The sequence below is a fragment of the Psammomys obesus genome, unplaced genomic scaffold (genome assembly GCF_907164565.1).
Source record: "Psammomys obesus unplaced genomic scaffold, mPsaObe1.curated_primary_1811, whole genome shotgun sequence".
In the NCBI taxonomy this organism is placed as follows: domain Eukaryota; kingdom Metazoa; phylum Chordata; class Mammalia; order Rodentia; family Muridae; genus Psammomys; species Psammomys obesus.
This window is the reverse complement of record NW_026585580.1, coordinates 12,000,993-12,024,984: the sequence shown is the minus strand read 5'-3', so window position 1 is coordinate 12,024,984 and position 23,992 is coordinate 12,000,993. Positions and strand designations below refer to the sequence as shown.

The window sequence follows — 23,992 nt, the reverse complement described above, 5'->3', positions numbered from 1 at the left end:
CAAGGACCATCTCCTTTCTCCGTTTTTCCTTCTTCATTGTTTTATCTGGGGCAGGGGACTACATTCCCAGCCACGTGACTCTTACGGTGGACTGACACACCACTGGGCCAGTCAGCCAGGCCCCGCCCACCAACACACCCTTCCCAGGTAACAAATGTGTGTGAGATGCGCAAAGGCATACTTTCTGTCTCTCTTGCACTTGGCTTGCGGCTTCTCCGCTCAGGACCTGAGTCTCGTAGGACAGAAGCTCCACTTCCACCTTGTCCAGCCAGCTGCACAGCTCCTTACGCATGCACTGCACCTGCCCAGCCAGCTGCAGAGCGTGGTCCAGGGTCTTCGCTACGTCGGCACTCAACTTGGTGATGTCTTTGTACCTTGTTTTAATGGCTTCCAACTTATCTTGAATTATTAAGACTTCATCACCTAAGATTGCAAAAGATGTCTTAATTCTTATGGAAGAATAAAAAAAAAGGTGAGGGGCACAGTGTCTCTTCAGATGCTACTGATGATGTGTATTGGAAGAATGAGGAGCCAGTTTTCTAAAGATGATCTGATGCAAAAGATGTTCTTACTCCTTCCCCAGACTGCTAGCCACCGCACTATCGCTAACAACAGAAACGTAAATGGCATGGGCTACAGAAACTTCCCTTATGTGCAGTGCTTCATTTACTTTACAAAGCTTTCTGTCTTTGAAGAATGAGGGCTAAAACTACCAGCGCTCGGGCCACTGATGTCACAGTTTATAAGGTGGGTTACGTCTGGCAGGATATTTAAACTGCCTGCGCTTATTCATTATCGCTCACTTCCACACTTCCGGGGAACTTTATCTGCCTCTGCTTCCTTTTCAGACAGACATGAATTATATGCCCTGAGCTTCAGACTTTTAATCCAAAGTTCTAGATACTTTATCTCATGCCTTTATCACAAATGAATGACAACTGCTCCATGTGCACACACCCATGCCGAAAGAGACCAGAACTTTCCGGTAGCCAAAAGGATTGTGAATATAACTTCATTTCTCTGAGTTGCTCAAAGCCTCCCATGTCGGCATTAAGCTGTACATCTGTTTTCTTAGTGACCCGAGCTTGGAGAATTTAATCCTGTGGATTACCGTAGCAAGCATCGCTGCGATGCAGTTTACTTTCATCAGTAGAAGACTGAAGTAGCTAGAGCGCAGGCCTCTCCGGCCAGCTCTGATGCCAAGCACTTTATGCTATGAGTAATACACACAGCGTTCGCCAAGGACTCCGGTGAGATCACACTCAAAGACCTCTTGACTGCCCTTCAAGGCATTCCACAGGATGAAGTCTTAGAGCTGCCTCTGAACTCTGTCTTTATGCCCCCACCCTGGACATAGCCTGGTGAGACTGTAGAACCCTGCCGTGATGACCAGAGCTGAGGCATCTCACCTGTGGTTTGTTTGAGCAGTTCTAAGCCATTCAGCAGTGCCTGATCGACATTCTGTTTCCTGAGGAGGATGTCTTCTTGTAGAGCCTAAAAACATAGGTACCATTTGCATGGAAGACGGGGATTTCGGTCTGCAACAGCACTTGCTAACCTCAGAGAAAGTTTACTGGGCTCTACGGTGACAGAGCTGCAGGAATGCCTCACACTTTAAACTGTCCACCCCCATGCCCATTCCCCTCTCTCTCCCCATGTTCCTTGCCCTGTGCTCGTTCAACATGACTCACTGCACGCCCATGTCAGAAAACCCCGAGGGTCTTATAAATATTGTCTCTGTGGAGGTTCACTGTGGGTCCTCACACACAACAGTAATCATCCCGAATAAGCCGTGAAAAGGCCAGCTAAGTGGGTAAATTTAATCTCGTGGCATTAAAGGTACACCGTACACACAAGAAAGAGTCGATTACAAGTATAACGAAACACATGAGTTGTAATGGGCATGAAATAATATACAGACAAGAAAAATAAATAAAATTAATGACAACTGAAATGAAAAAAGAGAGAGAGAAAATAAAATAAATAAATGGAGATACCCGGAGTTCAGAGTGCTGCTCCCACAGCGCCTCTGTGCTGTGGTCCTGGACTGACAGCTTGCTCAGCTTGCCATGCACTTCGTTCAGCCAGTTCATCAGCTCAACTTCATCTTCCCCAAAAATCTTAGCATTGCACAGGGCCTGCTGCAGGAGCTCAGACCTGCTGTGACTTCTCTCTTGAATCTCAAAGTACCACACCTGGGAGAAGTCTAGTTTACTCTGCACCATCTCTTTATCCTCCCTGGAGCTCAGAACCTTTAATGACTGGCCAATGCTAACAGCCTGGTGCAAATGTTTATTGTGATTGATGATGTCATCCTCTAAAACCTAAACAAAGTTCAAGAAAGGAAACAAAAAACAAAACAAAACAAAAAGGAATGGGCAAATGGAAACATAAACAGAACCAAAGGATGATGTTTTTAAAAAGTGGATTTAGTTTTGCAATTATGCACGATATAAACAAACGTATGTCGGGAAAACCATAAAATTAATGAGAAACGGAGCCTCACGGGCACGTGACCTGCCTCACCTTGTGCTGTGCAATCTGCTCCTCCAGCTTCAGTGCCTGGGTTCCTATGGGCTCGGAGTTTGCCAGCCTCTTTTCTATGGCTGTAAGCCACTCATTCAGCGGCTCCAAGGTCTCATGAAACTCCTGAGCTACTACAGAGATTCCTTCCAGTTGACGGTTCCTATACATTTGCCGGAGATGAAGGTCAGTTAGGGTCAGAGAATGTGTAAAATAGTCAGCCAAGATCTTCAGTCCGGCTCCTGCCATTCTATTCTGAATGCGGCCTCACAGACGCCATCTAAGGCTAAACTTTGAGTCACAGATACTTAAAGGATGTGTTAAAACAGCTCTCGCTAGATGAAATTAAACAAGGTAGCCTGAACATCAGGAAGGGTGGAAGACATTTCGCCTGAATATGCATCTCAACTATAACCGTTCTTAAAGGCAGCAGCAATAGGAAGACTGACAAGAAACACTACTGAAGACAGACTTTATGCTTGGCCTTGCTATGAGCACTTTAGATATGACTTTCCATAAAAGTGACAGTCACTGAAGTTATTTCTAATAAGGTGGTTAGAAGTGGATTTTAAAGCTTGAAGAATAGCTACATTACAAAAATACAGCATCAAGTGTACTTGTCAAACGCAATAGTTAATACTTTGTGGACTTAAATGTCAAAAAAATAGGAGAGATCCTCTAATTTAGTACAAGGTGAGGTACTTTCAGAAGCACATGGCTGTAGCGGAGCATCCAAGCATCCATTCTGGTCCTGCTTCCATTTTTCTCTCAGGCTCGTGACTGGGCTGGTCCACAGCAGGGCATCTGATTCATCAGCCGAGCTATGAGCCCTCTGCTGAGATCTGGCTGTTGCCTTATCCTGCTAACATGTTGATGTTTTGAAGGGAATACTATGATCTGGGAAACAAGCTTCCTATGAAGCTGAGAGGAATTACAGAAACTGGCAGCGGGAACAAAATACAATCTCCATGCCTTTTTAGTTATTGTTTTGAGACAGAGTCTCATTATGTAGCCTTGGATGCTATGTATATCCAGGTGGCCTATAACTCATAGGTATCCACACGCCTCTGCCTTCTGAGTGCTGGCATTAAAGGTGTGCGCCACCAAGCCTAGCTCCAAGTCATTATATCACAAACTATTAGCACACAAAGAGGTAGGAATTATGCGGTACAGCTATTTGACTGCCAATCCAATCACTCTGGGTGACTATTCTCCCAAGTAGCCGCTCCCCGTCGGAACAAAGCAAAGTAGTTTCATTGCTGACAGGAGGTGCTGCACTGACTGTGACTCTGGAAAAGAAGGGAATCATGAGCGAGAGCCACACTCTTCACGGAGGGCACACACCGCCCACTGCTTCACTCCTTCCTTAAGACACGGTCATCACGCCCTTGCCTCCGCACTTCTTATTATGTGCTTCCTCACATGCTGTGTCTTCACTCCAGAGCATCACCCTGGCCATCACTTTTCAATGGCTCTCACTCTACTGGTCTGCACCTGTCTGGGCAGAGGTGATCTGTCTGGCTCATCCTTACAATCCAACACGTAGCTCTGCGTCTGATGAATGGTAGGGGACCATGAAGTGTAACACACAGATGAATGAGTTACCCTCAAGGCAAATGCTTTCTTAATGAGCAGGGATATAGCTGGTAGCCACATTGGGGGAATGAGGAGTGAGGACCCGCAACCCCCAATGGACAAACGTAGAGAATATGGACTTAAAGGCAAGTATCACCCTGGCCCACAGCCCTGAGTGTTTCCCAGGAAACGGGAGCATCGCGGTACCTTGCTTCAGCTCTGCTAAGCAGTGCCTCCCATCTGCTGTCCAGGAGGCTCAGCTGTCTGGAGAGCTTCGCCCGGTCTGCAGGCTCTGCCAAAGCCGCTATCTTCTCTCCTTCCCGTTTGATCATCTCCACGGTAGACTTCCGGTCTTCCAGCAGTCTTTGCAGGAGCTTCAGGCAGAACATGCAGTATTTTAAAAGGCAGAGGGTGAACAGAAAGCAGAACGTAACTTAGGCGCTTTTGCTAAGAGACATACATTTTGCATGGACAGATATGAGAAAAATATGAGAAGCAGGTTTTCAGAAATAATCCATCTGGGGCCAGGGAGATGGTACAGCAGGACAAGGTGGCCTGCTACTGGCTGAGCCCGAGGACCTGAGTTTGACTCCTGGCACTCACGTGGTGGTGAGTAGAACTAACCACTGCAACTTGTCCTCTGACCTCTACCTGCACGCTTTGGCACACGCAGGCCATACAAATAAATAAATGTCATAAAAGAAAACTTCAGGAAAAGAAAGGGGAGAGGCATTTGCTTGAGTGATCAATTACTGCAGTGTCAGGCAACAGGGTGTGGCTTTGTCAACAGACAACTACAGATAAGACCACTGTAATCTTCATGACTGATTCGATACAAAATCAAAGAGTAGAAGGCACACTTAGGAGAAGCGGACCAAACCATGTCCTGGGAAAGGACAACATCCTCCTTACTTTCATAAGACAGAAATGCCCTAAGCACCCAGCAGTTATCAACTCTGCCAAAACAAAAGACTTTCATAAATCACCAGTGTTTTCAAAACCCCTTCTCACACGAGACAACGCATTACAGGCAAGCAGGTTAAAATCAGGTCCAGTCTGCAGCTCAGAAGGACATAGGGAAGCTCCTGGCCTTCCACAGGGGTAGAAGCAGCATTTCAAACCCCACGAGGACAAGAACTTCAGCAGAGCTCTCTGACACCCAAAAGGAGGGGGATGTGGGGTGTGTTGGGATCTCAAGGGCTACCAAGAAGTCTACAGACTTAGCAGTGGAAAGGAAAGTCAGTTTAAATCTAACTGAGTGCCAGACTCAGGGTCACCTTGCCCTAACTAACCAGACCAAATCCCTCCCGAGCAGCTGTGCACACAGGCACTGCGTTCCAGCCAGGAGCTGGCTGGACCGGCCTCTGCTCCCTTATTCTGACCCTGAGAGACAGCTAAGGAGTGAAAACAGCTGCCCGGAAGTAACAGGCTACACCAATACTATAAGAAGAGACCACCGAGGAGGGCAGGAAGGGGAATGCGTACTTCTGGAGGGAAAAGTGATCTTGACACAGCTCAGGGTGTCGTCCAAACAGCGCAAAGTAATCAGATACTTTAAAAAGTACATTTATCGTGTGTATGGCACGTGTGTGTGTGTGTGTGTGTGTGTGTGTGTGTGTGTGTGACAACTGTGTGCAAGAGAAATCAGTTGGTTGGTTCTCTACTGCCTCGAGGTGTATTCTGAGGACTGACCTCAGGCTGTCAGCCTTGCTGGCAAGCCCTTTACCCTCTGAGACATCTTGCCAGTCCAAGTGGGGTTCTTTTCGTGAACTGGCAGAGCAAAACCTTTGGCAATTAAAAAGACAAAGTCAACAAGTAGAATTCATTGGCTAAGCATTATTCAGTATCCCTGAAAGAATAAGTTAAATTAGTTAATGGTAGTGGCTGTGTAATTAACTGCCGCGGAGATGCGATGGGTTTCCGGTATGTTTCCTCAGTCCTCCTTTTCTGTTGTCTGGCAGCGGAGCCTGGACTAGAGCCTCACTCGTCCCAGGCCACCCCGCACTGTGATTACATCATGTCCCTAGGCTGCTTGTTCCCTTTTCGTTTCCAGGCAGGGGCTCGATGGGCTGCTCACTAGGCTGTACTCCTGCAGGCCTCAGACTTGTGACCCTCCTCCTGCTAAGTGGCGGGGACTACAGGCCTGAGACAAAGGCCTGGCTTCATTCCTCAGTGACTTCCCAACTGACTGAAGTTCTCAGGGAATTTTTAGAGAGCTAACAAGTAATGTTAGGGTTAAAGGAAGCAGTAAGTTGTTAAAATTCCGAGGCCAATCTGGATTTTTTTTTTTTTTTAAAGTTTTAACTAACAAATAGTGAATTTATTTATGGGGTAAATTTGTGATGTTTTAATTCCCATGTACATCATAGTACAATTTGACCCAACTAATTAACAGGCTTACAATTTGTGTGTGTGCTGAGACTACTTAAAATCTTTTAGCAATTTTTAAATATATAATATACAGGGCTGAGACTATACAGCTCAGTGGTAAGGAACTTTCCAAGCAGGGCTAAAGTCCTAGGCTCAACTCCAAGAAAACACACACACACACACACACACACACACACACACACACACACACACAGAAATGTGTCCTACATCATCACCGTTATCATTATTATTATTATGTCTGCTAACTGAATTAAGCCAGGGCTAGGAAGACAAATCAAAACTTGATTAAAAGGGTTGGGGAAATGGTTCAGCAGGCACACATGCTTGTTCTACAAGCATAAGGACCTGAGTTCAAATCCCCAGTACCAACACACAAAGCCAGGCAGGACTGCATGTGCCTGCAATTCTGACATCCCCAATGTGTGGGTGGAGACAGACAGGTTTGAAGAAACGCTGCCAGAGAGTCAGGCTGAAGCGACGAGCCCCTGGTTCAGTGAGAGACCCTGTCTAGAGGAGAAAAGGTGAGGAGGAAACGAGGAAGAAATGACGTCCTGCTCTGGCCTCTGCATTCACGCGCACATACATACATCCTTTACTAAAAGCTTTGTGCATTCATGCAATCTCAAAGAACCAGTCTACTCCTCATTTAAAGTCAAAAGGGAGCGCCTACTGATCTGCCACGCGTCCTTTCAGATCAGTGCCCCTAAACCGGTGGAAATGTCATTCAGTGCTCCATGTCTGGCCACTACGCCAGGAAGAACCCCAGAACTGTACATGCTGTCTCAAGCAGTCCTCTGGCCACCAGCACCAGAACACGCAGCACACATCCCCAAGCACGTGTGAACAGAGGGCTGGCCTCATCAGCTCTCATTGAACCCCGAGGGCTTGCCAGTATTTAATCTACACAAGGACAGTTCGTATGGATAAATCTCATGCGTTTCTGTTCAAATGCCACCGGCCAGTGAAACATTTCTTGGCTGTTCTAGTTAAAGCTGCTCACAGTATCCCTTTACTCCAGGGTTTCCTGCCCTGACCCCTGGCCCTGTCACGTCCAGATTCCCACCTTATCCCTGCTTTGAAATCACTCCAGGCTACACCCTGACTCTGTTTATTGGTTTTTGTATAGCTTTTCTTTCCCTTGGACTCAACGCTCAATGGGGACCCTTGCTGTTTTCATTCATGGCTGTATCTCCTTCAGCGAGAACAACACCTTGGCCAGGGCAGACAATCAGTAAGTGCTGGTTGAGTAACTGACAATATTAAAAGCAGCAAGAAAACGTTACTATGACATCCTATCAGTATAAGCAAGGAGGCTCACATTTTATTGTCATTTTTAAAAGACATTATATGAAACCAAAGAGAAGCATCACTGATTTACCTTTTGCTCCTGTATTTGGGCCTTCACTACTTTGAACTCAGCTGACGGAGGCTTCTGATTGGCCACCAGCTCCTCAGTGTCTGCCATCCAGCTGAGCAGGGACTCCAGAGCATCCTGGAACCTTCCACAGTGTAGCAGGGCCTCCTGAAGCTGGGCTGCTCGCTGAGCCACCTGGAAACGTCCAGTTGTTTCAACTTACTTATTTTTGTTTCATTAAAAAGAGAAGGAAATCTGCCCACCAGACACCACTTCTCATGACTATTCCCTACCTTAGACACACACTTTCCCTTCCCCTCCTTCCGTGTGTGTGTGTGTGTGTGTGTGTGTGTGTGTGTGTGTGTGTGTGCGTGTGCGCACGCCCTATGGTGCTTTCCCTCTGTTCATAACAAGATGGCACTCGTGGACTTCGCCACTGCAGTCATGGCAAGCAGAGCAGGATGACACACTGCAGCCAGGTCTATGGCAATGGCAGTGGAGGCACTGACACTCCCTGGGGAGGTCTGGAGGGCCTGCTCCAGGGTTCCTTCCTGCTACTGCTACTCCATATGCCAGCTACAAGTGATCCTGGCTGATGCTAAACTATGGAAGTGAAAGGCTATCGATAACCATGTTGGGTTGGGTCTTTATGGTGATTTAGCTGTGGAGAGGATCACTTATGCACTTTAAGTAAACCCTCATTAAAAAACAACAACAACAACAACAACAACAAAGTCATTGGTTTCATCAAGGTGGACTTCAGTGATATCCCACATTAGTCTGTTGTTAGTGTCCATCTGGGTCAGTGGATGTTCACCTGCATTTCCCCAAGAAATATGAACATAACAGGGAGCCTGCATCTCTATACAAGTCACGGGAGCCAAGAAGCTACTGCAGCTTGAGGAGACACTTTCAACACAGGGCTACCCACAATGGCTGCCTACAGCCATACCTGCTGGGTCTGCAGCCAAATCCCCATCAAACAGCAGGGAAAGTCCTGTCTCAACCCCTGAACTTCATTCGTGTTCCCTGCCTACTGCTCTGGGCCATGTAGTATACGGCAACATGAAAAGAGCAAGCATGTGTGGGCAAGCGTGGCTACTGCTGTGACTATGACGACCAGTCATCAGAGACGATGGTGAACAGTCAGGGAGGGTCGAAGGGACCAAGCAATTACCTTCTTATTGAGAGTCTTCCACCGTGCGTTGACATCATCCAGGGCATGCTCCAGACCCTGAGTGCACGTGTTCGCAGCTGCGCTCTGAATAAGGCCTTGACCCAACCAGTTCACATCTTGCTGCTTCACTTGCAAGGGTTCAATTTCTTCTTTCTGGAATACCTGCAGGTCGGGAGAACCATAGTGTAAAAATTATATTCTCCAGCAACCACCAAATGTATAAAGACTATGTGCTTTATTCATTACATGGTAGAAACCAGCAACCGTCACTGAAGTGAAGGACACTGCTGTTACCAAGACACAGTTTACTATTATCTTGTGAGTGTGAAATATAAACTTGCATCATTTAATAATATAGTCTACACGCATTTAATAAGATCACCTACAAAACCAAGGTAAGTATAATGAAATATCTCATCATCACAGTTTAACTCTATGAAAAAAAAATATATATGCAAAGAAACACTAAGGAGCAAATGATAAGATGCCCCTTTTGAGTCAAGAAATTCCCACAGGGGCTCATCAAGGCTGTCGCAGTATACAGGGCTGGCGACTGAAGCTTGAGACCCAGATTTCAAGTGGAGACTCACTGGCAAGACAGCAAAGTAGGTCAAGAGGCCAAGCACATGCTTACCCAAGGTGCCAAAATACAAGAGCAGTAAATGGAAAAGGCAGAGGCGTGCGGACAGAGGGCACACGGGGAATCCTGTAACCACCGCACTGGAAGGCACAGACCCGGGAGAACACATAAGATGACACAAGGTAATATAACTGCCGGCGGCAGAAGCTGTCAACCCAGAGAGGATGGGCTCCAGCTCCCCCTGACCCAGAGCAGTACCTGACCCTGAGAGTAAGAGTACAGCAGGGCCAGAGCCTCTGGCCTTGAACATCAGTTTCACTTCAAGCCCACTATGACACAGTCCTCTCCTGAACCTTGAAAATACCTTCACTGAAAGAAGTGGGACTTGGAATTATAACATAAAAGAAGAAAGAAAAACTCAACTCACCAACTAACTTCAGGCGCACAAGTTGTAGCACAGAAGCAAAAAGAATTCAAACAACCAAGTAACGTCTCTTTTCCCAAGATTACCAATCCGTAAGTAACGGCTCCCAACAGAGACAAGTTGGAAGAACTTGCAGTCAAAGAATTTGGAAGAATGATTAAACTATGTTCACACAACTCAAAGAGGATCTGAACGTATCCCCAAAGAACAAAAACAAAGAGCTGAATGAAAAAAAAGTGAATTTATTTCCAAAACACGAAAATAGAATCCAATGAAGATAAATAGCCTGAGAAAATTCAAATTGAAATGATGAAATAACGCTAGAAAGAAAGAAAAAAAAAAACCCAGAAAATCAATTAAATCAAATAAAAAAAAAAAACCTTAGTGAAAAACCTTGCCAACAGAATGGGACACATGAAAGACAGAGTAAGAGATCCTAAAGACAAGGTGGAGGAATTAATCACTCAATAAAAGTCAATGATTACAAACAAAACATGAACAGAACACGAGAAAGCTTTAGGACACCATGAAAAGACCAATTCTTTTAATTCTTCTAATCATAGGTACAGACCAACGAGAAGAATCCTACACCAAAGGCACAGAACAGACTGTCAGGGGTGAATGACCGAAATGGTGGACCCCTGCACACACGGCCCCTCTCCCCTGGATCCAGACACACCTATCAGCAACACAACAGCTCCAGTTTCTCTCTGTTCACTACTCTTCTTGAATCTGCTGTCACAAGTTTTCTAGTGCTCTCTCCTTTTCTGTCCATCCTCTCCAACAGATGGGCCCCGAGTTGCTTGTGACATATATAGAATGCATTACATTAGGTTAAAGTCCAAATTCCACAGAAACAGAAGTTACTGTTTCGCAGATAACAGTGACAGTTCTATATCCTGGGCCTACTATGGTACCTAGAGAGTACAATTAAGTAATATGTACTTAATTGTTATTTGCTGAATTGGTATCAACACAGAAAAGATACATCTATCTTGGGTAGATGCTATCAACCCCATTTACAGATAACATTTAAGGCAACACATCAACTTTTTCCACAGACAATATAAACATTTACAACGCGGGGCTTGGAGAACATCATGAGAGAAAAAAAAAAATCAATTATCTTTAACTCTACAGTAATGGAAATTTTATACAGATATCAAGATATTAAGGCAAAATAACCTTTGGAACTCTGAGTCATTATACTGGAGGATACTGTAAAATAATTAATGGCTGTATAAACAGAACATATGGAAACATAATAAAGGCAGATATATTTAATTAGAAAAACACTTCAGGAGAAAATTATAGGTAGAGTGTGAACAGCAACTGTGACGGATACAGGGGCCAAGGAGACAGTTCCCCAGACCCCGGTCCAGTGCTGAGCATGTTAACTGTAAGAACGGATACATTGGAAGTAGCAAACAAATGAGCCACTGTTTCCTCTGAATGCCCCTGTCCCCTGGTAACAAAAAGCTCAAGCTGCTTTTCCTGCTGAAAATGTATACTGACCTTTCCATGGTGGGGAAGGATTCCGATGCCAAAACAGCGGCTCTAAGAAAAGCTGCACAAAGTGAAGACAGCAGAGGAACCCCAATTGCTGGGGAGAAAAGTTCAGACACTCTCCCAAGTTTTCAAAAAGGTGTAATTTACTAAGTATGTCAACAGAAAACTGCAACAGGGCGGTGACGAAATGCTTTGGCACTGTAAGTCTGTTTCTTTTCTATGGAATGTCCTAAGTTACCACTTTTGGGAGCTAAGTAAGGGCTCCGGCTATGTTCAACAATTAAAAAAAAAGTGTATGCACAGGGCCAACTGCATTCTTACGTCTCTACAAAGCAAAAGCAGTTCTACACATCAGGTATAAAATCTTCTGTAGGGGGAACATGTTTTGCTAAGTTAAATGAGCAGAGCATTCGCTGCAGGCTCAGGGAAAGGTGTGGACAGTGGGACACAGAACAAGCAGTACTCCGTTACCGCTTACATTTCTCATCTCTGAGTGGTAACAAATACCTATAAAGATCCCCCAACACACACACACACACACACACACACACACACACACACACACTCACAGCACACAAACGCAGAGGACTTTAAAATAAAATGAAGTTAACTCTGCGGCAAAGTTTATGAGGAGAGCTGAGGGGAAAGCACCAAAATAGCTGAACTTGAATCTGAGTGGGAAGGAAAAGGAAATTACAGGCTTGACAGACAACCTCCACTCATCACAAGGCTACACCCTGCACTTTCTTACCTCACCTGAAACTCCGGAGTTAGGGTCTACAACGCCTGCAAAAACACAGCAGCTTCTCTCCTCCTCTGAGTGGGGAGGGCTCCTGTAAGCTGGAGGTGGGGGAGTGCTTCACAGACCACAGCGATATAATACTGTGTTTGTTGGTTCTTAATAAACTCAATACGACTGCCCTTAAATGGCACTGTTTTAAACCACAATTTGTCCAAACCTAACATTAACCTAAATTAACAGTGGGGAATGCTGAATGAACTGCAACAGCCACTGTCTGGACCACCACAGGACCCTGAACATCTGGGAATGATCGCTCCCCAACAATCCCTAATTAACTTGTTACACCGATGGACTTATCAATTGCTGGCATCTGGCAGGGTGCTAATCAAAGCCCTGAGATGAATGGTTGCATTTGATCATTATTAAAATTGTTCTTGACTACTATGAAACAGAACCGCAAGCAGCTGCCACTGTGGTTTTCCAATCCCATTAATTACCTGGACCAACTGGAAGCCATTGCAGACTGTGTCCAATGTTGCTGCCTGGGCCCCTGTTTTTCTGGGCCCTGTTTTCTTTTTTACTGGTATGAGTTGGAGGGAGCATTTCTGCTGGGCCTCTAGATCACCCTCAGATGCCAAGCTGCGTTCTTCTGGATCATGTTGTGTCAAGAGCATCCCATTTTCTAGCAAAGCTGTGCTACCAAAGTCGACATGCTGCTCCCCAAGCAGGACTGTGGGCGAGGTTTCTAAACCCCGAAGGGGTTCCTTCATACAGTCCCTGCTGTGTGCCGTGACCTGGGCCTCCCCTTGTCTCAAAGTTTTCTCCTGTTCTTCTGAGTTGGAAACCCACTTGTTTTCTCCATCTCTCGGTGCAACTGGCGCACTGCACTTTGTCCTCTCTCTCGGATGGCTCTCCGCACAACCACTTTCCAAATGGGGCACACTCTGACCATTTACACATTTGCTCCCCTTGAGTGAAGAACCACCCTGTGGAATCCTCTGGAAGCTGTCGTCGGTGTGGGCACGTCTACATGACAGCAGCGGGACTTCCTGCTCGCTAACGGAATTAGCAGGAAGAAAAGGCCTATGTTGCTCTGGCATATGAATATCTTCAGCAGAAGACAGGCTCTTGATCTGTGGCTGGTCCCCACTCACAGTGCCCTGCTTTCCCTCTTTCTCTGCTGGGGGGCTACACAAGCCAGAGTCATCCTCTTCTGAAGTTTGAGAATTAGTAGCCCACCTGCACCTGCTGGCCTTTGTAACAGCCTCTGATGCATCAGCAGGTTCAACAAAAGAACTGTCGCTTTTGTTTGCATAATCCACAAAATTGGCTGGGATAAACATCCGCCATGAGCGCCGGTGCTCTTTCTTCTCTGCCTGAGACTTGGGTTTGGGTAAACCTGCATTCCGGATGACATCGCTATTTAGCTTGAGGGCGTCGAAGATCATCTTTTCATCTAGTTTGTTGGCTTCCCGACCTCTCAGCTCAAATATGCTGGAAGAAGAGAGGGCGCCATTGGAGCACAGAGAACTGACGTCCAGTGCCCGGTGACCGTAGGGCAAGGTTCGATCTGTAAAATGCCTAGAAGACAGGCTGCCTTTGGAGCCCGAGTCTATCTGTTCGTTTAGTCTGACCGTGTCATAGATGGACCGCTGTGGGACATAGCAGTCTTCGATATTCAGGTCCTCTTCTTCCTCACCCTTCCCTACACACGGAGGGTTCTGGCGTAGACAGTCTGGCCTGCTGAGTGGCTTCCCCATTTTGTAGACAGATAGATAGTCAAAACAAACACAGCAGCTTTTGACACCAAAGGGAAGGGACAGGGTAAAGTACTTCCCGACAAGGTCTACTTGCAAGCAGAGTGATGGCAAAGCGTCCATGAAGGCATAAACGATAAGGCACAGTGTCTGAGGTGTTCGCGGCCATCACCAGCGTAGATGAAGCTCTCCGGGTGCCGGGTTCTAAGAAGCAAAGTGCACCAGACGGAGCATTTAGCTCCCTCCACCTCCCGCTACCCGGGGAAAGCTCCCTTTCACTCACTCCCAAGCAGCTGAAAAAAACAAAACCTAGCGCACAGCTAACAGCGGCTTAAATACTCTGGAGGTCCGGTTCTCCTCGCAGCCTGATTTTGCCGGCGGGCCCCGGATTAAAACTTCCCACTGAGCGGAATGTTAACTTCTTCGGTGGGACTCCGGCTGCCTGGAATCCACTCACAGGAGGATTGCAAAACCCCATGTCCTTTACAGATAAACCGCTTCGGCAAACTCACAGAAACGCAAGAGCCATGTATTGTTCGGATCGGAAGGCACGGAACAGTTCTTCAGAGGAAAAAAAAGTAAGTTTGATGCTGTAAAAAAAAGTTAGGTTTTTCGTTTAGCTGGGAGGGGGAGCCGTGTATAAATAAACTCGACCCAAACGGCAGTGTTTCTTCCCATATTAAGCTTCTTTGAGGTTATCCAGAATTACACGAGAGAGAGAGAGAGAGAGAGAGAGAGAGAGAGAGAGAGAGAGATTGATTGAAGTCAGGGCAGTGAAAACCCAGCAACCACTGAAGTAGGCGGTCGGAAAGCAAGTCGCTCTATACCAAGTTTCTCCTCAGGAGAACCCCCGGGGTTCTTCTCCGATCTTCCCGAAGAAGGCTCACTCCACCTGAGGCCGCCTCCTCGCGGCGCAGGCGGCGCGCAGCCCGCCGAAGCCCGGGCCGCTGCCCTCGGCCGGGCAGGCTGCGGCCGCTCCCGCCGGGGCTCGGGCTGCGTCGGGGGCGGCGGGGCGGCCAGCACGGCCAGCCCGGCGGCATGGATCTGACCGGCCGAGGCCCCGCTACGCCCTCCCGTCCCGCCCGCCCGCCCGGCCTCCTCCCCAGCCAGCCCTGAGCCTTTTCCAGGGGGAGGAACCTCCCGGCCCGGAGGCTGTAATGCAACAGCTTGGTGACATCAGCGCCGAGCGGGCCGGGTTCTGCAGCTGGGAGAGGGCCCGGGTTCAGATATCCCGGAGGGATCCCGAGGGCAGCGGCAAGAACCTGACACCGGTGGCGGCGCAGGGGCGGCCATTCCCACCGCTGGCTCGAGCCACCGCTAAAGACGAGCGTTGGGGGGTGGGCTGGGCGGCCGGGTGGGTGGGGGCGCCCAGGTCCTTCAGCCGAAACCGCTCTCCTGTGGCGAGGAATCAGTTACTGAGGCAGGCCACTTTGAAGCCCAGTGTTTTATCATTCCTCTTTAGAGGCCAATTTCAAAACTGACTCTTCTCCACAGTAAAGGACCCCCACGGGCACCTCGCTCCAACACTGCTGACACGAATATTTGTAGTTACTAATATCCGGACCCCTTGGGATTAATGCAAGGCCCAGGCAAGCAGCAGGCCTAGAAACTGCTTGCTTAATAAAAACTCACAGCTACAGATTTTTATCTGTTCAACAAATGTTCTTTTAAAAATACTGTTTTTAAAGTGAGTTCCGCAAGCCAAGCCGTAGCCTTTTTGGCAGAAAAGACAAGAATTATTTAATAAACCCTATTCATTCTTTTATGAAATGAGCAACAGTGCCAGGAAAATAGGTGGTTACAGAGGCAGACTTAAAAAATCTCATAAAATAATCATTCATGAACAAAACGGTGCCCCAAATGAAGAAAACAGTTGTGCTATTCCTCCGAAATGCTGTGGGGACACTTCTGCACCTTGCGCATCGCAAAGTTGTTTTACAAACCTACAAGCTGACTTAAAATATGTTCCCAACTAGAACCCCCACTCACCCATCACTAAGAACAGCTCAGTACGCGGTCACCATTAAGTTGAAAAGTACATGTATATGTTACTTTCCATTTGTACACATGTACACACATTTATATGTGTGAGTGGACACATTCATAAGGAAAAAATTAGGTCCAGAATACCCAACAACACCCAAACACTGGTGTCCGTTTTCATGGCCCAGAACTGAAATCTTTCAACAAGGACATGATTCTGGGTGTGACATGGTATGTGCCCACAGCCACCATGCTGGAATGCTGGACTGACTGAGGCTGGGAGTGAGCAGAGGTCAAGGGTCCTGCTCTCAAACTCCCACCCAACAAACCCAAAGAAGCAGCGGTAAAGTTTCCGTGAAATCTGGGATGGCACCTTTCTCCAAACAGCCTAAGATCCTGGGAGGCTTTTTATAAGGGGCCCCCTAACTCGGCCCGTCTTAGGCTGAGTCGTTATCACAGTAATTACCCCAACCCTCTGAAAGGCTGAACAGGAACCTACACTTGAGATGGGCAGTGTGTAGTAGGTAATTCCTTACTAAACCCCAGTGTTCCAAGGGAGCACGGGGGAGAGGACAGCTTCACTGTCCCTCCCCATCTTAAAGTGTGATGGGAACCAACACAATAAAATGGGTGTAGCACAGCCTGGAAGCAGGAAGCATTCACCGGGAAATGTGCGCTGGCTGATTACGCATGAGTGTGAATTCTTATCACCTATCACCTTAGTGATTTCAGCTTATTGTATTCTTGTTAATTACTGTATCATTTGCAGTATATTGAGATCACATGGAAAGCTATATCTTGACTAACGTGTAAGGGTCAAATTTATGAACAAAAATGGGCTCATCTTTCATCTTCTATTTGTTCTGTGTAGCTAGCTACTCCAAAGGTGATAGTCCCCATGGTTAGTGAACTCAGGATATGTTACACTAAGCACTCACATTTTCACGAGAGAAAAATACACAAAGCAGTCAGCACCACAATTACCTCACACGTAAAATCACAGTGCTGTTTTCAAGATGTAACTGACCCATGTCATGTCCAGGGACAATCTAGCTAAACTCCCCGCCCTCTGCTAAGACAGGCCCGTGAGGGTGCTAACTGAGCAACAGCGCCCTGCCGGCTCGCCAGCCTTCTCAAGCAAGTTCCTCTTAAAGGAAAGTCCGCGCAAGTAATCTTTTGACCAAGTGCAACAAACCGCTCTACGAAAGTCATTAAAAGCTGATTTTATAAGCCCCAAACACGGAAATTGTGGACCTGAAAGATTAGAGATGTTTATTACACCAGTAAGTGGAAACTGTGGAAACACGAGGTGTATCATCTTGGCCCCACAGCACTGGATATGGAAGCTAAAGAGAGCCAGGAGCTTTGTGTTGCGGTTATGATGCAGGCACGGATGGCTTTATTGTTCTCTCTAAGGTGGGCGAGTGGCTAGCTAAAGAAAACTGAGGGCGCTCCACAGTTTCTAAGCTAATAGCCACCACAGGAGCGACCGCAGCGTGTGAGCAGCAGCTGCTCACTTGGCTGGGAGGTAACTCAAGAGGAAGCGGCAGAGGGAGCGAGGTTGAATGCCCTGACTGGGTTCGGGGTCTGATCTGGTGCAGACTGCACTCAGCATCCTCAACAAGCACCGCTCTTCCCACGGCGACCACGGTACCCACAGCAAGCTCCTGGCCCCTGCAGCCACTTTCCAGGTGATTAAAAAAAAATCCAAAAAGAAGTGAAAGCTCATGTTTTGTTTTGCTTGTTTTTTAAAGAGCATCAAGCAAGCAAAACCAACACACACATTAATAATCCCATTTAACTTCCTTCAGGGAAGAAAAGCCAAGCAGAACCTCGAAATGCTCTCCGTGTCAAAACAGGGGTGAAAGAAACAATGCAGTCTTGCCATTAAGATGATTACAGATGTGTAAGAGTGCATGTGGGAATGTAGATGTGTGTGTATGGGTGAGATACTTATGTGATCTAACATGCAGGCAGAGGTCAGAAGTCACACAGTAGGAGCTGGTTCTCTCCTTCCATCACGTGGACATGGGCCTGGTGGCAAAGGTCTTTACCAGGGCCCTTGCCAGCCCTCACACTCCTGTCACTGGCCCTTCCAGATTCACAGTGTAGGTCGTCCGCTGTGTGACAGAGGAAGGAGGGCGGCCATGTGTTAGGCCAGCACTGACAACACGCATTGGCTTAGGCGTGAAGGTGGGGTCTCCGAATGTGGAGGAGGGGCTTCTGTCCCACCCACACCCACTGGATGTGCTTTTCCATCAAAAGGACGTAAATGTTACTTCAATGTGGCTAAAGAACGTGGCCTTCCCCAAAGCCTGTTCCTCTAGGTACTTCCCACTGTGAAGGTATTTTCACCTTAAAAGTTCTGAAGGAAGGAACCAAGCCTGCTGGCCAACAGCCTAACAGAATCCAGTCTCTGGAGATGTGTTCCATACCCAACTCTCTCCTAAAATGGATAAATGCTCACCTTTGATCTTTACTGACCCTGAATACTACTATTAAAACACTTGGACATTTTAACTTTACCATTAGGAACATGGTGACATCAAAGGAGTTGTTTAGGGATCATGCAACCAGAATTTTAGGAAATATGTGTGTAAACTTCCTGGTTTCTTTCTCAAGTGCCATGATATTTTGCATTTCACTTACCCAATATTCAAATAATGCCTGGGTTAAATAACGCCCGCACCTGGACCAGACTGAAGTTATTATAGCGTCCTAACGTGTTCTGCTCTATGTCGCTGATTTCAACTTGACTTAAAAACAATTCTCTGCTCTATGAAACGTTATCTTCATTTTGAAAATAGAATTGACAGTTCCTATCCTCTTGTATCAGAGATGCTTGTGGGGCAAAATGAATTACAAAGGAGGCAGCAAGGGCATTCAGAATGAGCAGGAAGCAGGGTCTAAGTGTTTTTTTTTTTTTTTTTTTTTTTTTTTTTTTTTTTTTTTTTTTTTTTTGCTGTTGTTGTTTATTTGTTCTATGTCATTTTGTCACAGTATATAGAGAGGTAAGGATCCAGATTTAGCTAAGATGTGACACTATGCATTAATATTGTTTACTTTCTTTGGTTTTCACTGAAATTAAATCAGTTCAATATTGTGACAATGATTGTGATGATGAATAGATATGATTGACTACTAATGACCTCACAGGCATCACTGTACATGCTGTTGTCAGTTGCCTAAGTGTTTGATAAAAATGTGAATGCTGGGTGTGGTGACACACTCCTTAAATCCCAGCACTCAAGAGGCAAGGCAGGTGGATCTTTGTGAGTTGGAGGCCAGGCTGGTTTATACAGCAATTCCAGGCCAGCCAGGTTGACACAGTGAGTGAGACCTTGTCTCAAACAAACAAACAAACAAATAAATAAGTGACCATCTATATTACTCAACGTCTCTTTCATTTGGGTTAGGGCTCGAGAACGACAAAGCAGCGTTCTTTCATCCTGAGCGACAGACAGAATTGACTCTGATATTCAGTCCTTAGAGTTACGACACTGTGCGACAGACCTGAGTTGCCAGAGTAGAGAAGCATGGCAGGAAAGCAATGCCTTGAATTCCCAACAGGGGGAAAAGGACCTCACTCGTTAGACTTTAATCCAGCGACTAGGGACCCGAAGGTCCAAGAGATCAAACATGTAGTTTAAAAACTGCCATTCACTGAAGAGGCACTGACCTTCTGTCAAACCTCTGTCATCTTCTTCTGAACATCTGACTTAGAATAACAAGTTTCTAGTCATTATATTTGAATTGATATTTTACGCATAAATAAATTTTGTCCTTTTCAAGAAATAAAGTCAAAGCTAACAGCAATTTCTTCAGTTCTGTTTCTTCAGGGAGCAGAAAGACCTGTGATAAATCTACTTTACATGGGGTAAATGCTGGGCTTCCCACTGGTACATCATGTGGTAATTAGTGATCACTAAGTCTCAGCCCTGCTCTCAAGAAGTCCACTGTGTACTAGAAAAACCATCACAGGAGTTTGTCTATGACATTAGAGTGAAGGAAAACTACATGGCAGATTAATATCAAACTAGATTACACTTGAAAGCTTATAAAGAAAACAGACCCAGCCCCTCAATGCTTTTGTTTCACTCTTAAAAATTATGACGACTGATGACTGGCTTTTCATGCAACAGAAATTATTTCACTTAATCTTCTTAATTAAAAAAAAGTATTGAAAATAATTTAACAAAAGACCAAGACCTACCAGAGACTGAATTAAGAGCTGTATTATAAGCAAGATCCTTTGTCGCTTTAACAGGGAAAGATACAAACACTAAGGTGACGAGATGTCTGGCCCCACCCTACCAGCAGGTGCCACACACAGTCTGCAGCACTCAAGTCCCGCCTGGCAGCCAGTTTACAAAACACTGTTCTCAAGTGGGTGTTCCTGGTGCTCTGGGCTAAAATGAACAGTGACAGTGGCTTGCTACGCAAGCCTGTGACGTAGGCCGCAGGAAAGCCAACAGGAAAACATCCCAGAGGAGGCATCATCTGAGACATGAAGAACACAGCCGGCTTGAGGCATTCTATGGTTTTCACCGGAACACCCAGGCTGTGGTATCATCACCACGTGACCTTGTGCGAATCACCAACCCCAGTTGGCCTGTGTAACGAGAGGTATGAACAGCATCCACTTTGCAAGGTTGACTCTACAAAGTGTTTGACGGAGTGAACAAGCTGCACACCTGCTGCTTGCTGCCATTATTACGGTTTCACACAGACAAATGGCATCTTTGTTTGTATCTCTCTAGCCCCTAGGATCACAGATTTTTAAGCCCTGAAGGGGCTGTGCTTCCAAGGTATGCAATGAGTATCAAGCAGTGGTAATAGATACTTGAAATTATCTGTTAGAGTTCGCTCACATAAGCCCCATTACTAACAACAAGCACAGGAAACAATATGTCAGATGTAAGAACACAACAACAAAGTTCAGAAGTTCTATTTAATTTCTATTTTTTTCCCATGGTAAACAGTTGAACCTGGAAATTGAGCACAAGGTCTCACATACTCTCTGCTGAGAGCCCAGGATACAGTTTTACTACCCTGGTTCTGTTTGGTCTTCCTTTGTTAACGGATCAATATTTCTATACTAGTCTTTGATGGAAAGCCAAACACATCTCACAAACAGAGCAGAACCTGCGACATCCCTGTTTCCAGGAATGAACCTGCCTCTCTGTACCATGCAATGATGTAGCTTCCGCCCTCACTGTCATAAATGGGCCAAATCCAAAGGTACTGCAGCAGCCAGTGCTTTAAGGTAACGTTCCATTTATTAAGTTATCCCTGAGGCTGTCAAGTGGCAGGCATGACTTGCTCCAATCAAAAACCACTTACTTCTAATCTCATCAGGCATGAGCAGAAGATTGATATAAAACTGGGATTATGACATGAGACCTCACACTGCGTTTAAAAAGTATAAACTTTTACAGCAAAAAAAGTTTAGAGAAGAAATTAAGGATAAGAACACCCATTTGAAAAGAGAAAGAAAGAATAGGAAATAGACTGTAATTTACCAGGAAAGAAATGGCTGGGAAACCAATGTCTGAAGCAGCGTGTACAAGACAACTTGAGTCACTACACAACAGAAAATTGCCTTTCCACACTAATTAGAAAGTTCTCGTAATAATAAAAACATCGAGGAAAAAAAAAGAATTCCCTACCTTGAACACGCCGAGCTGCTGGTTAATTGTCTCCGTCTCTGTACCCACGGGGCCCTGCGACTCTTCGTGCTCCTCGGCCTTCTGGAGGAGAGTTGAGAACTCTTCCAGCCTGCGGTGGAACGCCTCCAGCCTCTCCGTGGCACCGTCCACCTGCTCTTCTCTGGCTTTCGCTCGGTCCAGCAGCTTGTGGCACTGCTTGCTCAAGGCCTCTAAGTCCCTTTTGATCCCCATGAGGTCAGGAGAGGTTTCTTCAGTGGCCAGCATCATTTTGCAGGTTTTGTTGGCATTGTCGTTGCTTGCCATGAGGGCTTCCAGTTTTTTCAGAAAGGTCTGGATGGACGCCTTTTGCCTTCGCAGTGTTTCTACGTCTCTACCGACTGGAGCCATGCTATCCAGCTCGTCATCAAACTCCGTGAACTGAGAAAACATCTCTCGGATGGTGTTCTGGAAGTGTCCGATGCCCTGGAGCTTGGTTTCTAAGAAAGAACACTTTTCATCAACCTGTTGGCTTAGTCTGCTGTGCTCTTCAGCTAAGGCGTCTGCCTGCAGCAGCACGTCGGAGGTTCCCTTTGAATCCGTGGCTTCTACCACCAGCTCCCGAGCGAGCGTTTTTGCCAAGTCGACCTGATGCTTCAGGGTCTGGAGGGACTTCTGCTGAGCCTGTAGCATGGTCAGGTGTTTGTTACTGACCGCCTGGGGTCCCAGGGTGTGATGGGCATCCAGCTGTTCCTTTGTACCCAGGAGCTGCCTTTTGGCTTCTTTGGAAACTTCCTGGAGTTCTTTAAACTTCTGGGCCATGTTCTCCAGGGAGACTCTCTTACTTTGAAGCTGTTCGGTGACTGTGTCTACCTTCTGGATCAATGACCTGTTTTCTTCTGTAACTACTTCTTTGTCTACCTCGCAGACACTGAGTAGGCTGTTGGCCATGTTGTTCAGTTGTTCCACCATACCAAAGTGGTGGTCCATTTCCTTCTGCAGAGACTTCAGCTCAGCGATGGAGCTCTCGGCCTCGGCGGGATCCAACGAGAACTTCACCCGGTCCAGGCTGTGCTGACACTTGTCAACCCACGGCTGCAGAGTGTCCACCTGCTCTCTGTACTTGAGGGCCTTTTCCAACGAGTGTTTCAGCATGTCTTCCCTCTCGTTCACCTGCTTCCTGAACCGGTCCCAGCTGGTTTTCATCGTGTTGAGCTGTTGCTGTAAGGCTGCCTTCTCTGCGCCCTGTGTCTTTAGCAACAGGCTTTCGCCTTCTGCAATCGTTTTCTCATAGATGTTAGACTGCTCAGTGAAAGTTTTGCTGAAGTCTTTCTGAGCTTTAAGTAAGGACTCCAGGACCTCGAGTCTGGCTGACACTGGGGGAGACTTTCTTTGCTCTTCTTTCTTTGCGTCAAGCCAGGCCTCAAAGTCTTTAGACATCTGCTGAAATTGGTGAGAGCTTACGCAGGCCGACTGAAGGTGCTGAACATGATTCTCTGGAAGTGAAACCACAAATATATTATTTTAAGATTTTAACATTATCTATTAAAAAAAAAAAAAAAACACAACCAACTTCCAAAAGATGGTGTACCATGCTCCCAAAGCAGACATATAGCACTGACTAAAAGAACTGTAAATGAACCTGACCTACTGACAGAGGGAGAAAAGGAGAGACACATACATTAGGAAGTAGCTATGAGAGAACAAAGGCCATAAAAGTACGTAAAAAGGAAGGTACAAGGTGTGGATGCAGCATATCAGGCCTGCTCTCAGACTGGCTTCTCCAAGTCAGAAGGACAAATCAGCAATGGCATGGTTCTGGGCTGTCTTAAGCATTCACTTCTTATAAAAAAAAATATTTATAATACCATTTTTTTTTTATAAATATATCTGAATGTTATGTTCCCCTCTCCTAACTCTTTTTGGATTCTCTCCACTTTCTACCCACAATTTCAAGTTATTCTTTCTCTCTCTAAAATAATAATAATAATACATTAAAAAATAAAATAAACAGCCAGGTAATGCACACCTTTAATTCTAGTGCTCGGGAGGCAGAGGCAGAGGCAGAGGCAGAGGCAGAGGCAGAGGCAGAGGCAGAGGCAGAGGCAGAGGCAGAGGCAGAGGCAGGGAGACCTCTGTGAGTTCGAGGCCAGCCTAGTCTACAGAGTGGGTTCCAAGACAGTTAAAGTTACATTAAAAAACACTGCCTGCAAAAACACAAAACCAATCAACCAACCAATCAACCAAAAAATAAAAAGAATACCAGTAAGAAAAAACAAAACAACACACACACACACACACACACACACACACACACACACACACACACACA

At 46.2% G+C, this 23,992-nt stretch overlaps 1 protein-coding gene across 12 annotated transcripts in view; it reads right to left on the bottom strand.

Moving 5' to 3' along the window:
• The window catches only part of Dst (dystonin), a 400,583-nt gene that overhangs the window by 59,893 nt on the left and 316,698 nt on the right, over nucleotides 1–23,992 (bottom strand). For 9 of the 12 annotated variants that reach the window (XM_055606512.1, XM_055606422.1, XM_055606436.1 and 6 more), the window contains 8 exons: nucleotides 21,685–23,156; nucleotides 9,021–9,182; nucleotides 7,868–8,038; nucleotides 4,306–4,472; nucleotides 2,527–2,686; nucleotides 1,998–2,324; nucleotides 1,410–1,494; nucleotides 182–423 (listed from right to left, as the gene is read on the bottom strand). In XM_055606512.1, coding sequence (XP_055462487.1) covers nucleotides 182–423; nucleotides 1,410–1,494; nucleotides 1,998–2,324; nucleotides 2,527–2,686; nucleotides 4,306–4,472; nucleotides 7,868–8,038; nucleotides 9,021–9,182; nucleotides 21,685–23,156 — 2,786 coding nt within the window. The remainder of the gene's footprint in view (nucleotides 1–181; nucleotides 424–1,409; nucleotides 1,495–1,997; nucleotides 2,325–2,526; nucleotides 2,687–4,305; nucleotides 4,473–7,867; nucleotides 8,039–9,020; nucleotides 9,183–21,684; nucleotides 23,157–23,992) is intronic. The other 3 variants (XM_055606448.1, XM_055606520.1, XM_055606491.1) reach the window with 1 other exon arrangement.